Below are 17,672 nucleotides of genomic sequence, written 5' to 3'. Positions count from 1 at the left end.
CCTGTGTCCTTCTCAAGAGGCAGACATGCACTGCAGTGCGATGGCTCACCCAGCCTCTTCTGGCTCCTTCCACATTTCCCTCATCAGCATTTCCCCTAATAAATCTCCTGCACATTTAATCCACCTTGGGGTTTGCCTCTTAGAGGATAATAGTGGGTACTCAATCATGGCTGCTATTATTACTAGTAAGCTTACAGTTGACAATCAGCACCCTTTCTGTTTTACGTATGCTGCAATTTGCTTGACCATATCTTCCCCATTCTAGATGTATAAAGTTTGTTTTTTGACCTTTAAGAACATGATTAATATTCACCCGTATTTGATTTCGTATTTTAAGATTTTATCCATTATTCAAATCACTGTGGAGCCTGACTTAATTATACAAATTATTTGTTATCCATTGGTGTGCTGAGTGGCTCAAACCAGCTCATAAGGGCTGACTTTTCAACTACCAGAGATTTTGCAAGCCAGTTGTTAAACTGGTGATTTCTTGACATTGAAATTGGCCACAGTTGGGGTATTTATACCAGGGAAACTGGAAAATGGTACAAATTAGATCCTTTAACATTTTTTCAGAGTGCCTATTAACTAGTGCACCACTGATCATTCTACCCAAACATGTGTCTTCAGCACAGATAAAAGTTTGAAACATGTTAGGACAAAGAACAGAGCCATGCAGCTCCATACTTTGGTCAGCCAAAATCAATGGCTCCCCTCATTAATGGCCACAGTATGAGCACAATGTGTAGAGGCATTCCATGGTCCTGAGCGCTACAACCTTGGCAACAGCCTCACCAGACAGAAAAGCCAAAAGAAGATGGACTCTGAAGATTATACTGTATTTGTTAATCTGGGACTCTTGTCTTATAATTAAGCAAAAATTGTGTAAGCAGTGCTATCAAGAATCCAGATTTCCTTTTTTCTTGCTGGCTGTCAGTGAAATTGGTGGCAGCCAGTTCATGATTTTAAAGGCCTTGGATTCCACAGAGGGGTCTCCGAAGCCACAGAAGAAGTGTGGGTAGTGTCCCAAGTCCCCCAGACCAGTGGTCAGCAAACCGTGGCTCGCAAGCCACATGCGGCTCTTTGGCCTCTTGAATGTGGCTCTTCCACAAAATACCACGTGCAGGCGTGCATGTACAGTGTGATTGAAACTTCGTGGCCCATGTGCAGAAGTCAGTATTTTGTGGAAGAGCCACACTCAAGGGGCCAAAGAGCCGCATGTGGCTCTCGAGCCGCAGTTTGCCGACCACTACCCCAGACCCAAGCCAACCAAAACTGTTCCTCTTTTACCATTTTATATGTCTGGGTTACCATCTCTAGATCTTTGTAAAATAAACATTATTGGTCCAAAAAAGTGAAAATTGCCATCTTAGATCATCTAGTATATAAAATCAGATCACATTCCTTAATTTTCAAAGTGAAGAGACAGTTAGTTGTTCTAAGGAAATTGCTATGAGAGGTTTCTCTTACCTGAATTCCTCTCTATGGGTTCAAACACTGACATTGTGTTATTGCCAAGAAAATATGAAATAACAAACAGCCTATCCACATTGGCACATTTGTCCTTAATCATTTTTGCAAAGAACCGGAGTGTATTGCTTTCATTGCCAAAGCTAAATGGAAGAGAAATGAAGGTTATAGTATTGTACAAGTAATCTTGCATATATTATGTATATAAAATAAAACCTGCTGCCCTAGCTGGTTTGGCTCAATGGATAGAGTGTCTACCCATGGACTGAAGGGCCCCGGGTCCAATTCTGGTTAAGGGTGTGTACCTCAGCTGCAGACTTTATCCCCAGCCCTGATTAGAGCACGTGTGGGAGGCAACCAATCAATGCATTTCTCTCATATCGATGTTTCTCTCTGTCTCTCCTCCTCCCTTCCATTCTCTCTAAAAATCAATGGAAAAGTATCTTCAGGTGAAGATTAACAACAAATAATAATAATAAAATAAAACCTTTAAAAGGTGTACTATAAATTTTTTCATTGAGTTATAATTGACATATAACATTATATTCATTTCAGATGTATAACATAATAATTTGATATTAGTATATACTGCACAATGATCACCATAGTAAATCTAGTTAACATCTATGACCATGCACAGTTATATATTTTTGTCTTGTTATGAGAACTTTTAAGATCTACTCTCTTAGCAACTTTCTAAAATATAATGCAGTATTAACTACTCGAGGCCTGGTGCACAAAATTCGTGATGGGTGCGGTCCCAAGGCCTGGCTAGCAATCAAAGCATGAGTGTCTGGCGTGGAAGGGCAGGTCCCAGCTGACCTCTGGGCCCTGAGCAGCACCTGGGCCTCCAGACCCAGGTGTGCTCCCCTCTGCCTGAGTCACGGCGCCCGAGTCCCCACACAGAGATGCAGTGAGCACGACTGGACACGGCAGGCTGGGGCACAGTGTGGGCCTCTGGGCAGCCCAGCGGTGCCATATGGAAGTGGGTGGCCCAGCACCTGGGTGCCCGGCACCTGAGCATGAGGGCTTTCCCAGTGTGCGAGCCCAGGCATCCCATGGCAGGGTAGCAGGGTGAGTGAGAGCAAGCTCAGCAGACACCCTGCATTCTCATCGCACCTCCATCCCCATCACCCCCGCCCACAGGTAGCCAGCAAGAGGTCATAGCCCCCCACTCGGGCGCTGTGGGTGGTTGGTTGCCACCACACACCCCCAGTTCCCCATCCCAGCCCAGGCTGCCCCAATTGGGCAATCAGGGCCTACTGGCCACTGGTCACTATCTGTGGAGCGATTGGTTGGGGCCAGTCCCCCCACCCCCCCACCCCACCCCAACCCGGCTCCCTCAGCACCTGGTAGCTGGGTGGCGGCACTGCCCTCTGCCACCGCTGCTGGTCACCATCTGCAGGGCAATTGGCGGGGTAATTGGGCCCCCACTCACACCTGCCTTGGCCTGGCACTGCCCACTCACCTGCTCCACCATCCCACCATGGTCCTGCTCTCGTCTGGGCCCATTGGGGCCGGCAGCACCTCCACTGCCGCCTGCTGCCAGCACCATGTTGCCAACACCCACGATATTCCACGCCGCCCCCTATGGTCAGTGCATGTCATAGTGTGCAGTCGAACTCCTGGTCAAACTTCCAGTCAAAGGGTCAATTTGCATATTAGGCTTTTATTATACAGGATAGTCAGCATGCTATACATTAGATCTCCATGACTTATGTAGTTTGTAACTGGGAGTTTGCACCTTTTGACTCCTTCACCCTATGGTTTTAAGATAGTAGGATAACTTCTCTGAAGTTGAAAAAGTTCAACCATCTTCTTACTAAGGTTCTAAATTTATATGCAGAGGAATTTCTCCATTTATTAAAATACGACTTATTCTTTAGATGTCCAGGGTAACACATTGGGAAAATGTACCCAAAACAAATGCCATAAACACATTACTCAAACAAGCTGCATTAAACAGTTGTTCCCTACTCACGCAGCTAGTCAGAAATTACAACAATCATGTCAGCAAGAAGAACAGCACGCAGCCCTCATTGCTTGAGTGTGAGCATGGGAGCAGGGGTGCTCCATGGCATCCTGGAGCCACATCCTCATTTCATTTCCCACTTTCTCATGCCCATTTCTTTTCTTTCTTCTAGCCCCACACCCTCTCCTCCCTGAGTCATCCCCCCATTTCCTCAGCACCTCCCCAAATCCCTTTCAGGGAAAAATTACCTTTTCCCTTTCAAATGCTATATTAAATATTATTTCACTTATCACCCATATTGTAAGTAGCCATTACAAATCTGTTTTGGGGCTGCATCTTATGAACCATTGTCTAATATAACAATTTTACATTGTTTGTATAAAGTTGCTATACGACTCATATAGATTGGAATTTGCACTTAGAATTCTATGCATGAATAGAATAATCTAGTAGACTGACAATGGAATCAAAGTCTAGAATCAAAGTCCCCGAAGCTAATTGCCTTGTCATTGAAGAAATTAATCTATGATCTTTCAGCAGAAGCATGTCTATGGATATCAGCTAGTGAATTGTGGAATATGTAACAAATCCTAAACCCTTGGGGAGGTCTTTGATAATCAATATCATTACCCAAGGAAGCATAGAGTAAAATAAACCATGTACTTCGTCACTTCCATGTCACAACTCTAAGCAGGGAGGTTTCATGTTTTCCTATGTTGAAACTCATTCTTTCCTTGTGGTCACAGTGATTTACAAAAGAGAAAGAAGAGAAAAAAAAAGAAAAAAAATCCTAATTCGCAGAGCAGAAAGTGCCCTTTCTCAGATTATCCAAGGAAGCAGGAGTGCAAAAGCATGGCTTCAAGATTTCCAGTTTGAGGCCTCATGTGAGATGGAAAGTAGCAGTTTGGAAGGCTAGTCCCAGGGCAGCCCAGATCTCCATTGCTGTTTTCTTGGTCCCTAGAGTCCCAGGCTTCAGATAGACCTCATCTAGTACATAATTGGATTTATAAGTAACAAACAGATTTCGTAACCCTCTCTTATGCTATATGGTTATGAAGAGCACAAGTTTGGGATAATAACCATCCTGATGGGAAGTTCATCTGTCTCTTCTATCCATCATTAAGAATTGGAAGGTTGAATGTTGATTTTATTGAATCACTTATGCATCATTCCTTCTCTTACTGGACAAATATTTATTGAGTCCCTAATATGTAGTCCCCACTGTTTGAACTCTGAGGGAAGCAGTAAAGCCAGTCTCTGCTCTCAAGGGGCTCTTGTTCTAAGGGGAGAGCACAATTACATTATCAAGCAATTGCCACACACTGCAATAGTACAGGTTCTGTGGCAAAAACAAAAACAAAAAAACACAAATCAGGTAAACTCTAGAAGTCACAGTTCTTCTGGATTCAAAACCTACTTCAATTAAAAATTAGCTGTGTGACCCTGGGCAAATTATATAGCCTCTCTGAGCCTCCGTTTTCTCATGTAAAGCATGGGTACCTTATGAGGCTGTTTTGAGGATTAAATAAGATCAAGTATTGTAAAGTAAGTTAGCACATCATAACTACAAATGGCTTTTGCTTTTTATTAGTAGCGATATTATTATTATTATTATTATTATTATTATTATAGGTGTGATAAGCAAAGCATTGTGGACAAACTGAGAACAAAGTAACTAATTCAGCCTGGGGTAGCAAGAAACACATTGTTCTGGTTATTCCAAGTCAGGCTAGACCAGCTGTGGGCAAACTACGGCCCGCGGGCCGGATCCGGCCCGTTTGAAATGAATAAAACTAATGAAAAAAAAGACCATAACCTTTTATGTAATGATGTTTACTTTGAATTTATATTAGTTCACACAAACACTCCATCCATGCTTTTGTTCCGGCCCTCCGGTCCAGTTTAAGAACCCATTGTGGCCCTCGAGTCAAAAAGTTTGCCCACCCCTGGGCTAGACAATCAGAGGCCAGCCACCACAGTGAATTTTTACCCAGACAATCCCATCAAAAACATCATATCCTTTAATTCAAAACTATTTCCTCCAATGACTCAAACCAAATACAACAATTAATACCCAGTAATTTTTGTACTAGCAATACATATAATCAATATATGTTATGTACAATTGTATGTCACAATTCAGTTTATTTATTTGCGTTAAGAAACTGGTCTTTGTATGCTTTGTGAGATCATCTTCCTTAGGTTCTCACAGTTTTAAACCTTGGATTATTTAAACTCGTGTATAACTCTCCAGCCGAATGTGCCAGTTACTATGGAAACAAGGTCAGTGTGCAGGAGGAGCTTGAGGGCAATGTATTCCTGGCACAGATGGGTAGTGGACAGAAAGAAACAAAATTAGAGACGTTTGTGCTTGTACCACCATCCTCTAGCCACAACATGACAAGAACAGGGAATACTGTCTATCGTCAATGTTCTGTGGGCAAGTAGACACGGTGTAGACAGGAGAGACTACGGCAGCTACCCATAAAGAACTGTTTTCCCGGGATTCCAAAGAAACGCCCCGGATCGTGTTTCATCTTGTTTACTTGTAAGAAAATGTCCCTCTCTTATAATAGGGACGTTCTTTCTTCCTGCCTCCTTCGGGTAGCTGCCCCTAAAAAACAGCAGCTAGTGAAAAGTCTCCATCAAAAACCCTGCCCTGCAATCTCACTATAAACACTGCTGTCTATAAGGTAGGCTGATGGTGTCCCTCTCATGTTATCAAAATCAGAATTCTCAAACCATGGTACCCATCAGAACCCCTGGAGGGCTGGTTAAACACAATACCAGTCCCACCCCAGGGTTTCTGCCTCAGTAGGTTTTGGGTATGGCACAAGAACTAACATTCCTAACAAGTATGGGTGCCATATTTTGAGTAGCATAGATTCTAATACTGAAAACAAAACTCTAAAGTCCTCAAAAATAAAAGATTATTTCCTGAAAGGCAAAGGACATCGTAGGCAGCCTTTTAGACATTCTACATAGCTCTTAATAATATATTTTCACCATTTTTACAGTTATAGCAAAACTATTGTTCTCTCTACTTCAAAATGTTCTACAACAGCATCTGACTCCATAAATGTCATCAAATTCAGGGTGCTGTCTCTTCCTTTTCCTTCTCCTGGTCTAATTACATGTTCCCTTCATCATTTTTTCTCCACAGGTTCTCCTGACCCTTTATTTCTCTTCAACAGGACTTCAATGTTTAGCCTACATCCTTTTCAAATATCTGCAACATTTTCCTACCACTTTCCTCCCAACTGCTTTCTCCAGGTCCTGCTGTCCCTGAGAAAGCAAAAGGTAGCTAAGGGAAGTACCTACCTTCAATATGTATGACTCAGGGGCAGATTTTTCCTCATATATATTAGGAGAACTTTTAAAAATCCATCTTTTGAAATTATAGCCAGCCATGTGAACAATCTATGGTTACTGAACTCAACTAAACCTCTCAAACTAAAGCCACATTAATTGCAAAGGAAACAGGCTCATAGATACAGAAGCATTTTGATGGTTTCCAGATGGGAGGGAGGAGGAGGGATGAAAAGAGGAAGAGATTAAGAAGTACAAATTGCCAGTTATAAAAATAGTCAGGAGGTATAAAGCACAGGATAGGGACTATAAGTCAAGAATATTGTAATAATTATGTATGGTGTCAGATGGGTACTAGACTTATCAGGTAATCACTTTGTAAATTATATAAATGTATAATCACTATGCTGTATACCTGAAACTAATATAATATTACATGTCAACTGTAACTGAAAAAGAACAACCACATTAATTTCCAAATAACATTCTCAAAAACACATAAATCATGGAGCTTCTATGCCAGGGGTAGGCAAACTACAGCTTATGAGCCAAGTACAACCTGCCACCTGTTTTTATATAGCCTGTGAGCTAAGAATGGTTTTTACATTTTTAAATGGTTGAAAAAATCAAAAGAGTAATATCTGAATAGGTAAAAATTATATGAGATTCAAATATCAGTGTCCATACACAAAGTTTTATTGGTAAATAGTCACACATTTGTTCATGGACTCTGTGGCTGCTTTCACCTACAACTGCAGAGTTAAGTGGTTATGACAGAGGCCATATGGCCAGCAAAGCCAAAAATATTTACTATCTGACCCTTTAAGAAAAACTTTGCTGACCTCTACTCTACACCATTTCCTAGGGACCATCATGAGGAAATATATACAGAAAGATAGATAGATAGAGATAGAGATAGAGATAGAGATAGAGATAGAGATAGAGATAGAGATAGAGATAAAGATAGAGATAAGAGATAGAGATAGAGAGATATTGAGATATAATTAAGGCAGGTTGGCCATTCCTCTCACTATATGATTTCAGGTGCTTCCAGGTGACACTTATTAAAATAACCACTCATAACCACTCAATGGCAAGGATTTGGAAAACAAGGAACCCTTGGGCACTGTTGGTAGGAATGTAAATTGGTACAGCCACTATGGAAAACACTATGCAGGTTCCTCAAAAAAAATAAAAATAGAATGAACATATGATCCAGCAATTCAACTCCTGCATATATATTTGAAGGAAATGAAATCATTTTCCCAAAGAAATATCTGCAACCCATGTTCACTGCAGCATTGTTTACAATAGTCAAGACATGGGAACAACCTATGTATCCATTGACAAATGGATAAAGAAAATTCTATATATGTCATATATATATATACAATGGAATGTTATTCAGCCATTGAAAAGGAAACCCTACCATTTGATACAATAAGGATGGAACATGAGGGCATTATGCAAAGTGAAATAAGTCAGACAGACAAGTACTATATTAACTCACTTATATGTGGAATCTAATAAAACCAAACTTACAAAATAGATATCAGATCTGTGGTTGCCAGAGGCAGGGAGTTGGGAATGAATGAATTAGATGAAGATGATCAAGAGGTACAAACTTCCAGTTACATGATAAATAATTTCTGGGGGTGTAATTAATACACAACATGGTGACCATAGTTAACCATAGTATATTGTATATTTAAAAGTTTTGAGAGTTGCCCTAACCAGTTTGGCTCAGTGGATAGAGCGTCAGCCTGCGGACTCAAGGGTCCCAGCTTCGATTTCGGCCAAGGGCATGTACCTTGGTTGCAGGCACATCCCCAGTAGGGGGTGTGCAGGAGGCAGCTGATCGATGTTTCTCTCTCATCGATGTTTCTAACTCTCTATCCTTCTCCCTCCTCTCTGTAAAAAATCAATAACATATATTTTTTAAAAAAGTTGTGAGAGTAAATCGTAAAAGTTTTCATCACAAGGAAAAAAACTAGAATTGTGTAAAGTGTTGAATGTTAACTCATTTCATTATGATAATCATTTTTCAGTAAATACATATAGCAAATCATTATATTATACAATGTTATATGTCAAATTATATCTCAGTAAAACCAGGAAAAATATAATAACCATTCAAGTAAGAAGCTGTTAATACTTGCATGTTAATCGACTTCATTAAAAAGCTATAACTTGTCCCTGGACTTGACATTAGATGAGCTGAGTAACATCTGTATCATCTTGGAGACTATAGTATATATTTTGAACACATTTGGGAAAAAGATCAAACCAAAATATCACGGTTCCATCAAGTACCTGTCTTTTTCTATGCACTTCTTAAAGGCCTCCACATTAGGACGAACTACGGGCACGAGCCTTATGCAGGAGCGGAGAGAATCCTCTTCAGAACCAAAACCGGTGTAAGGTGGAAATTTCCTTTCTATTTCTGGAGGCGATGGAGGCTTGCATGGAATTGAGTTAAAATTCTCTAGAACAAAGCAAAGGCAAATGAAACATCAATATTATTTTTGCTCTGATTACGGCTGTTTTGAAAGGTTTGTTATGTTTTCAAGATGAACATGAAGATCTTTGTAGACTATTTTAAACTCTTTCAAACAAAGCACAGCAAAATCCTGTGAGGGTAGGTTTCAATCATGTTTACAAAAACCACAGAACTCACTCAATAATCGTCATTGGTTCAAAAGAAAAAAAAGAAACTATGTCAAATAAGTAAACATTTCTCTTTTGTTATCACATCCCGTTTCTGAATATTTTTGTTCATCCTGATTTTTCCAGTGATATGAAAATTCAGACTTAGAAATTTATTCCACCCATTCCATATTTTAAGCTGCAGTTTAGCTCTCTCATATCTTTAGTCAACACTCACTAATCGAATTCCTTTCCAAACAGGTTGACTCCTGATTATTCTGCCTTTACCTTTCCCATCCACTGTCCCCTCCTGCTGTACGAACTTTTTAAACCTTCTCCCTTTTCCTCAACTCAACTCCAGGCCACAGCCCTTCGCTATCTAGTTAAACAAAAACTAAACTTTTTGTTACCAACCACTGCTCCAGGTTGCTCTTGCTACTGCCCACAAAAGGACTACAATTGTGTTAAAAAGTGTCATTTGTAATTGAAAGAAATTCATGTAAGCAATGATTTCCTTTTCCATTGTCGAAGTTCTAATAGCTGGAAGAATCCAGATTCAGTGCACACCTCTGTAATTGAAAATGTGTATCAATTTGTCATCCAGGGCAAACTAACTCTTTAAATTAAAGGGCATGTCTTACACTGATTAAAAGGTTAAGGGTTTGAAGTTATTTCTCATTCTAATTTGAAAAGTTTACATTTCCTTAGACTTCCTCACAGCCTTTGTGTGAACTCCTCTCAAGCATACTCCCCCATATTAATCTGAGAAATCTAACCAAAAGAGGACACATATTGAATAGCAAAGTAACTAAGAATGCATTCTATACTTTCCTGTATAATTGCAGGTTTCATAACACAGTGTTGTTTTCTCAACTACATAATTTTTGCAACAGATTTAAGTAACAAAAGAACCAATTTAGTGTTCCTCTGCACCCACAGTGCCATCTAGTGTGTAAAAGTTGAGAACTGTTCCACTCCTTCATGCCTGACTGTTCTAACACCACATACATCTTTTTGGATATTCCGACTCAAAATATCATTTCTCTGGGTAATTGCTTACAATGTTTTGTCCTTGCACCTGAATAAGTTTCCTGTCTTTGGTTTTCCATTATTCTGCATTTTTCAGGTATTAAAAACATTTGGTGAACAAATGAAAAAGTATACATTTTTGTACAAAGCATCTTCCCAATTATCTTCTTAAACTGACACTCTGATGGATCTTTGAGACACATCTGTTTTTCAAGTAGTCTGATTCCTCTAGTTCCAAGTGACTTGTAAAAATATGTATATTGAATGTCTATTGACAAATAACTAGATTCCAATAAATTTACAGAGATGTGATATATTTTTCAAAGGAATCTTAATGTTCATTCACAGTGATTTATTATTTGCCATCTCAGTTGGAAACAACACGAGGAAAAGCCTTCAATTACCTCAAAGTAGATTTTGTATGTTCTAGTGACACAGATACAGACCCAGGTTTAAGGAGGCCTAAAGCTTAAATAATTTGGAGAAGCTCTTCAAGACAAAGAATGACAAATTAAGACAAAATTAGGCCCAGGGTTTTGGACTGGAGCCCCTGCAAAGGAAGAAGCCTAAAACTTCATATGCATGGACTTTAGTAACATCAAGGAAAATCTACCTCTACTTGTACGCAATGCCTAGGTCAAATGATTTTGATGGGTTGTTCATTTTGAAGTCAAATGATTATCAAATCCCACAGCTTCCTAGCTCTAGCTAAAAAATGCTTGGAAACCTTTTAACCCTCAATTCTCTTCCCTTCATAAGGGGGGGAAAAGAGATAAAAAAAACTGTTAACTCACCTAACTGGTTTGGCTCAGTGGATAGAGCGTCGGCCTGTGGACTGAAGGGTCCCAGGTTCGATTCCGGTCAAGGGCATGTACCTTGGTTGCGGGCACATCCCCAGTAGGGGGTGTGCAGGAGACAGCTGATCAATGTTTCTCTCTCATTGATGTTTCTAACTCTCTATTCCTCTCCCCTCCTGCCTGTAAAATTCAATAAAATATATTTTAAAAAACTGTTAACTCCATTGAGGCCATATGGTGAGACTAGACTTTCATCCCTGTCACCATATCTTGGGATGGCTAATTTGCTCAAAATGATCATTAAACTCTCATCTAGGATGTCCTGCTGTTTCTAGCACCAGGAGTTCAGAGATGGCTAGAAGTGACTCCACATCAAAGTTGCTTTAAGTTTTTTGCTCATCCTTAATGTCAGCACGACCTATTCAGTGTTGATGGGCAATGGGAATGAATGGTCTTGTTACTAGTTGGGTTATCCCAGCCGCTAAGGATTAATAATAAGAAAGTCTTCTTAAAGACACACAAAAAAAAAAACACAAGGAAAGAATTCTAAGCACAGTTTACATTCAAATCCCTGTCCCTTCGGTGAAAGAAACACTTGCTGGAGCCTCTGGAGCCTTTTCCAACCTTCATGCTACAGGAAAGTCCGACAGGTCTCCATCTGCCAGTCCGTGTTCATCCACATGAAATAATGAGGGAGTAATATGTTATAGCCCACAGGCAAGTCCGGGCCAGTGGGATGACCAAGCTGCCTTGGGGGGAAGGGGGGCTAGAGGGGTCACACTAGACTATTTTGTGGAAGAATTCTATGGAATCACCTTCTCCTTAGAAACCTTAAATGCGTGAAAAATCCTATCTTTTTAATAATCAGATTGGGTTTTGTATGGGGGTACAGAGATCTCTTGGATTTCTATCAAGCCCTCTGCTTCTATGTAAATAGAAAGCTTACTCAAGTACCTTTCTTGAGACTGTGGCCAACTCTTTCTCTTAGTCTGTTTGCCATTTTTCCCCCAAGTATGTTGTGGGATCATTAGTTAAGAGAAAGTACTAAGCACCAAGGTTTCACAATGCATTTGAAATCTCTCCCTGGCTTCCTCTTCGGGAGGCCCGTATCTGTGTCGTTGGCACTTGTCAGTAACTTCCTGTGGCACTATAGAGTGGAGACACCAGGTATTCCACTGATCACAATTATGGACAAGGAGGAAATGTAACTACAATTATTGATGGGACTTTGTCCTGGTTTGGGCATCAAGAACACCAAAATATACTGTATAGAATTTAGAACCAGATTAATTATAAACAAAATTAAATTGTCAAAGGTAACTAAGTCACATTAAGTATATTCATTTAACCTTACCAAAAAGTCAGGAAAAGCAAATGTAAAGATTATAAGAGATTATTTATTCATTGCCCAACTACCCCGCATCACGGATATAATTTCTAGTCATTAGTTACATTAAGCACACTGTTGTTACTCAAGAAATGTTGTGTAATAATAGTGTCTGCTAAATGGGAGATTTTAACATATGTTATGAGAAATATAAAAAGTCAGCGTGACTATAAAATGCATCACAATTTGCATTTGCATAATTTTCTGTTCAAATGCATAATGCTCATATTATATTAGCCTTAAAGGCATAAACTACTTTTTATATGAGTTTATATACTGAAATCTTAACTAGAGAACAAAGGCTCTAAGTTTTCAATATTATTTTCTAGTTGACAGATGTATCACTTACGAATTCCATATTTAGCCTTATAATAAGTCTTCGTAAATTCATCACAGTCACAAAGGAGCACTTTTCTTCCCATGACATTGATGGTGGCTCCTATTTTCAGGTCAGTTTCTTCATAAAACTCTTGTTCTAATTTTGCCACCTAATGAAAACAAAGGAACACAACATTGGCAGCACAAACCCTCCAAAAATCTAACCCTTCCCAAAAGAAAAAAAAAATTAAAAAACTCAATTATATCACTTACAGCCAAATTTTTAAAATCAAACCAAAAGACTAGTCGAGACTAACTTTAAAAAAAATTATTTTAGCAATGCAGTGCTACCCAACAGCAATGCAAAGCATATATTTACATATGCACTTAAGCATGTTTATTATTGAAAAACAGCAATGCAATGTATACTTATTAATTTCACTCACAATCAAGCTCACCAGAGAAGAATATGTAACTCCCCCCCCCCATTTCAGGTTCCAGGGACGTCACATTGGAAACAGTAATAAAACATAAGGTTCCTCACCTTGAATTTATCCAACAGGTAGCCATGCACTCGGCTTACTTTATAGCCATTATACACATTGAGAACTATTTTATCTGTTATGTCTCCTGGTTGATGGGCTTCAGGTGGGCCATACTGGAAGACAAAAACCAAAGCAAGCTGTGGTAGATGGTCTCTAAATACAAAAAGGGGCTCAAGTGGGAAATATGCATTACATGGTTCTTCGCTGCCATCTGCACGAAGACAAGACATTGGGGACAAACTTTATCTACCTGTCCCTGTGCTTCCTCACCCCCTGCGGGCTGGACTATCCTCCGCCCATCCACCAAAGTCCTGAGAAGCCTCCTATTTCCCCATCACCTCTCCCATCCTACTGGCCTGTCCCTAATTCAATGCTCCATAGCGCCTACCGCAGGATGAAACCTGCCCGGGGTCCAACCCCAGCGGGTCCAGGAGTCCCCAAAGGTGTGGACGGAGTCGGCGAAGAAGGAATGACACGGAGACAGCGTTCAGTTGATCAGCAGCCTAGCCAGGATCTCCAGCCAAGTTCTGGTCTGGATCTCCAGAGAGGTTCTGTGTCCATTGTCTCTTGCTAGGTTCTCCAGCCAGGTTCTCCAGGTTCTCCAGCCAGGTTCTGTCCAGGTTCTCTAGCCAGGTTCAGTCACCAGGTTCTAGTCAGGTTCTCTTGCCAATTTCTGTAGTCAGGTTCAGTCCAGGATCTTTTGCCATGTTCTCTCGCTAGGTTCTGTCTCTAGGTTCTGAGGCCAGTTTCTGTCCAGGATCTTTTGCCATGTTCTCTCCAGCGAAGTTCTTCTGTCTCTAGAGAACGTTCTGTGTAGGTTCTGTGCCAATTTCTGTCTCTCTCTCTGTCTCTTGCTGTCTTGTTACATCTGTATTTATACCAGTTGATTCAATCCTATCAATCTCTATTACAAAGGTTAGGGCGTTTCTTATCTCCATTCCAGGGAGTAAAGATTATGTAGCTTAAGCATGATTGTTCATAAAGTGATTAACTACCCGCCTGGCACTTAGTTGAGGGGTTTTATTCCCTCCCTAACTTCAGGGGAAAATCCCTACCTGGGGAAACAACCTTTCTCAGAGAGGAGACCTTGGTTAAAACACATAGTGCCAAGACGGTGAGCAAACATATTAAGAACAGTATGCCATATATGCCAGGTCCTTTGAAACAGCAAAGATGGACCGGCTCCCGGCAGAAACCACTTTTTGTGGTTCTCTAGTTGCCTCATCTTTTCCCTTCACTGAACTACAAACCATGCCTTGCCTTCTTTTCTTTACTCTGCTTAGCACCCTGCCGGATCCTGAACCCAAGAGGCATTTGCTGGCTGAGACAGTGTGGTGAGAGAGCAAGAGCAACAGAGAGTGGTCAGCTTCAAACAGAAACCATGGCCTGGAGAGAGCCAGAACACTCCTCAGTTCTATATGCACTGGAGGTGGTCCAAGCAGTTGCATAAATTGCAGGAAATACCTTCATTAACTTACAGATTCACAGTGATCAGTTTATCATATACAGATGAGAAATCTGAATCATCTCTGATACATATGACATAATATGTAAGTGCAAATGTGTGAATGTATTATGTATGGGGTATAAGTAAGCCACATAACATAGGAAAACAGTACATTTGGACACAAACTCTCTCTTCACCGCTTACTAGCTACAGTACTTGGGGCCAGGTTTTTATCTTCAGTTTCATGTAACTACAACAATAGTACTTATTTCTTGCTTTCTCAAAAGATGTTGAAAGTGCCAGAGAAACTCCTACCACTACTATATCTTTCCCCCATGAGAATGTATGCTCCATGAAGCAGGACTTAATCCATTTTCTTTCTCACTGTAACCCCAGAGCTGACATACAGTTGACAATAAATATGTGTTAAATGAATGAATGAAGCAATTGATGTCCAGACACACTGCAAATGTCAGGTGTGTCATTATTATTTTATAGTCAGCCTATTTTTCAAAGCCATTCTAAAAACAGGCTTCCCAGGTATCTCGTGGCAACCTGCTGTCCATACTCCAGAGCTCCCTCTGAGACAAATCCTGCCGCTACCACCACCACCACCCCTCCCAGCAATACTGCAGGGCTTCTGGCTATGGGCTCAAAGAATCTGAAAGAGCCTCCTGTTTAGACCACATAACCAGTGATTGTTTGCATCAGAAATGGGTGTTACAATAAACTCTTCAGTAGCATTAAGAATTAAGTTAAAAAATATTTTATGCAAATAAGAAATACAATGTAATATAGAGCTATGAAAAAAGCCTGTATGTTTTTGTGTCCTCATAGGTGTTTAGAGGTCCTTAGGTAGTGTTTTTTACTATGTTACCTCATTCTATCTTTACAGTTATCTCAGGATGGAGGCCTCATTAACTATATTTTAGAGATAAGGTAATACACTCAAAGAGCTTAAGTGACTTGCCCAAGATCACACAGTCATAAATGTAGAACCATAATTCTAACCCAGGTCTTCTATATTTATGTCATTTCTGGCTGTACCCAAGTTATGTTAGCTCTCAACTAGCCATACATATGTGTATAAATAAGTCTGATAACTTTTTAATAGCAAATAAAATGCAAAGCTGTCACTACTGCTAGCCATTGGCTAGTTGGTGATTGGTGGTTACTCTCAGAAGAGTCACTCCAGTGTGTGTGTGTGTGTGTGTGTGTGTGTGTGTGTGTGTGTACACATTCACAACATACACCAATACCATGGGACCTCCTCAGTAGGATACAGAAGCCAAGTATCAATGTCCCATTCAAGGCCATAAGCCATTTTTTGACTAGAGAGTCATTTGCCTTCATAAGACTGTGAACTCAATATTGAATAGGTAATTTCTCAGGCATTTGACATTTTCCCTTGATTTGCCTTATACCCATAATATTCCAACTCCAATCTGTCATATCCTCTGCATTACTTTCCAAGATGTATATTAATATAGGGCACAAAAAAAATGAAAGTTTTCTAAACTCTTGCAATAATGTATGGTAACTGTCATCACACAGTCATAACACATGACATTCCAGCGACTGACTAGAGTCTCTCAGCCCACAAGCAAACTCGGAAAGTGGTTCTGTGTCCACCACTCACCTTGGGCAGCTTTCTCCTCAGGAGGAAAAATGACATAGGATCCCGGCCTGAGTTATGGGGCAGAAATTCTTTGATTTCAATAGTACCATCAGACAAGAAGTAATGCAAGATGAGTTGTCTATAGTCCCCAAAAACTGAGCCGGAGTCATCCCACATGCAGTAGAAGCGCAAAACCTTCCCATCATAGTTAAGGAAGTCTTTCCGGGTGTCAAAGTAATCATAGGAACGTAAAGGCTGTACGTAGTCTAGTATCTGAAAATGAAAAAAAGTTTCATAATAGTTGTGATTTGGGCATAAGCACCTCTGAGATACAAGCAATCAAAGAACATAAAGATATATTTTCCATAGACTAGTCTATAATTTATTTTTTTATTTCAACTAATATTGATGTATAACCAATTATATATATATGTACATATATATATATGAGTATTATATATATTATAACCAGTACATATAACCAGTTTCAACCTTAAAAATATAATCAAGTATTAGGAAGCTTTCATATTAAACATTATTTTAATGCTAAAATTTATTCCTATCATATTTTTAAAAACTCATTTTTCTCAGACTTCAAATATTTGTTTAAGAAATGACAAAACTGCCCTAACCGATTTGGCTCAGTGGATAGAGCGTCGGACTGCGGACTCAAGGGTCCCAGGTTCGATTCCGGTCAAGAGCATGTACCTTGGTTGCGGACACATACCCAGTAGGGAGTGTGCAGGAGGCAGCTGAATCGATGTTTCTCTCTCATTGATGTTTCTAACTCTCTATCCCTCTCCCTTCCTTTCTGTAAAACATCAATAAAATATATATTTTTTAAAAAGAAATGACAAAACTAATACATAGTGACAGAAATTAGAACAGCAATTGCCCCTTGGTAGTGAATTGACTGGAAATGGGAATTAGGGAACTTTCAGGGGTGAAAGAAATATTTTACATCTTGATTTTCATGTTAGTTACTAAGTTGTACACAATTTTTGAAACTTGTTGATCTGCATGCTTAACATCTATACATCTATGTTAATTATATCTCAATTTAAAATTATCTTTTTAATGAAAATTCATATCTCTATATTCTCTTACTCATCCAAAGGTTTTTGTGAAGGTAAA

At 39.8% G+C, this 17,672-nt stretch overlaps 1 protein-coding gene across 1 annotated transcript in view; it reads right to left on the bottom strand.

The window, feature by feature from the left end:
* EFHC2 (EF-hand domain containing 2) overlaps positions 1 to 17,672 on the bottom strand; it is a gene marked incomplete at its 5' end in the record, with an annotated part of 114,231 nt that overhangs the window by 71,897 nt on the left and 24,662 nt on the right. The window contains 5 exons of the mRNA XM_081081798.1: positions 1,471 to 1,613; positions 9,065 to 9,236; positions 12,960 to 13,098; positions 13,473 to 13,586; positions 16,560 to 16,811. Of these exons, the coding sequence (XP_080937924.1) occupies positions 1,471 to 1,613; positions 9,065 to 9,236; positions 12,960 to 13,098; positions 13,473 to 13,586; positions 16,560 to 16,811 (820 nt within the window). The remainder of the gene's footprint in view (positions 1 to 1,470; positions 1,614 to 9,064; positions 9,237 to 12,959; positions 13,099 to 13,472; positions 13,587 to 16,559; positions 16,812 to 17,672) is intronic.

This window comes from Myotis nattereri (assembly GCF_964212035.1).
Source record: "Myotis nattereri genome assembly, chromosome: X".
Taxonomy (NCBI): domain Eukaryota; kingdom Metazoa; phylum Chordata; class Mammalia; order Chiroptera; family Vespertilionidae; genus Myotis; species Myotis nattereri.
The sequence above is the reverse complement of the archived record's forward strand: the minus strand, read 5'-3'. Positions and strand labels throughout refer to the sequence as shown.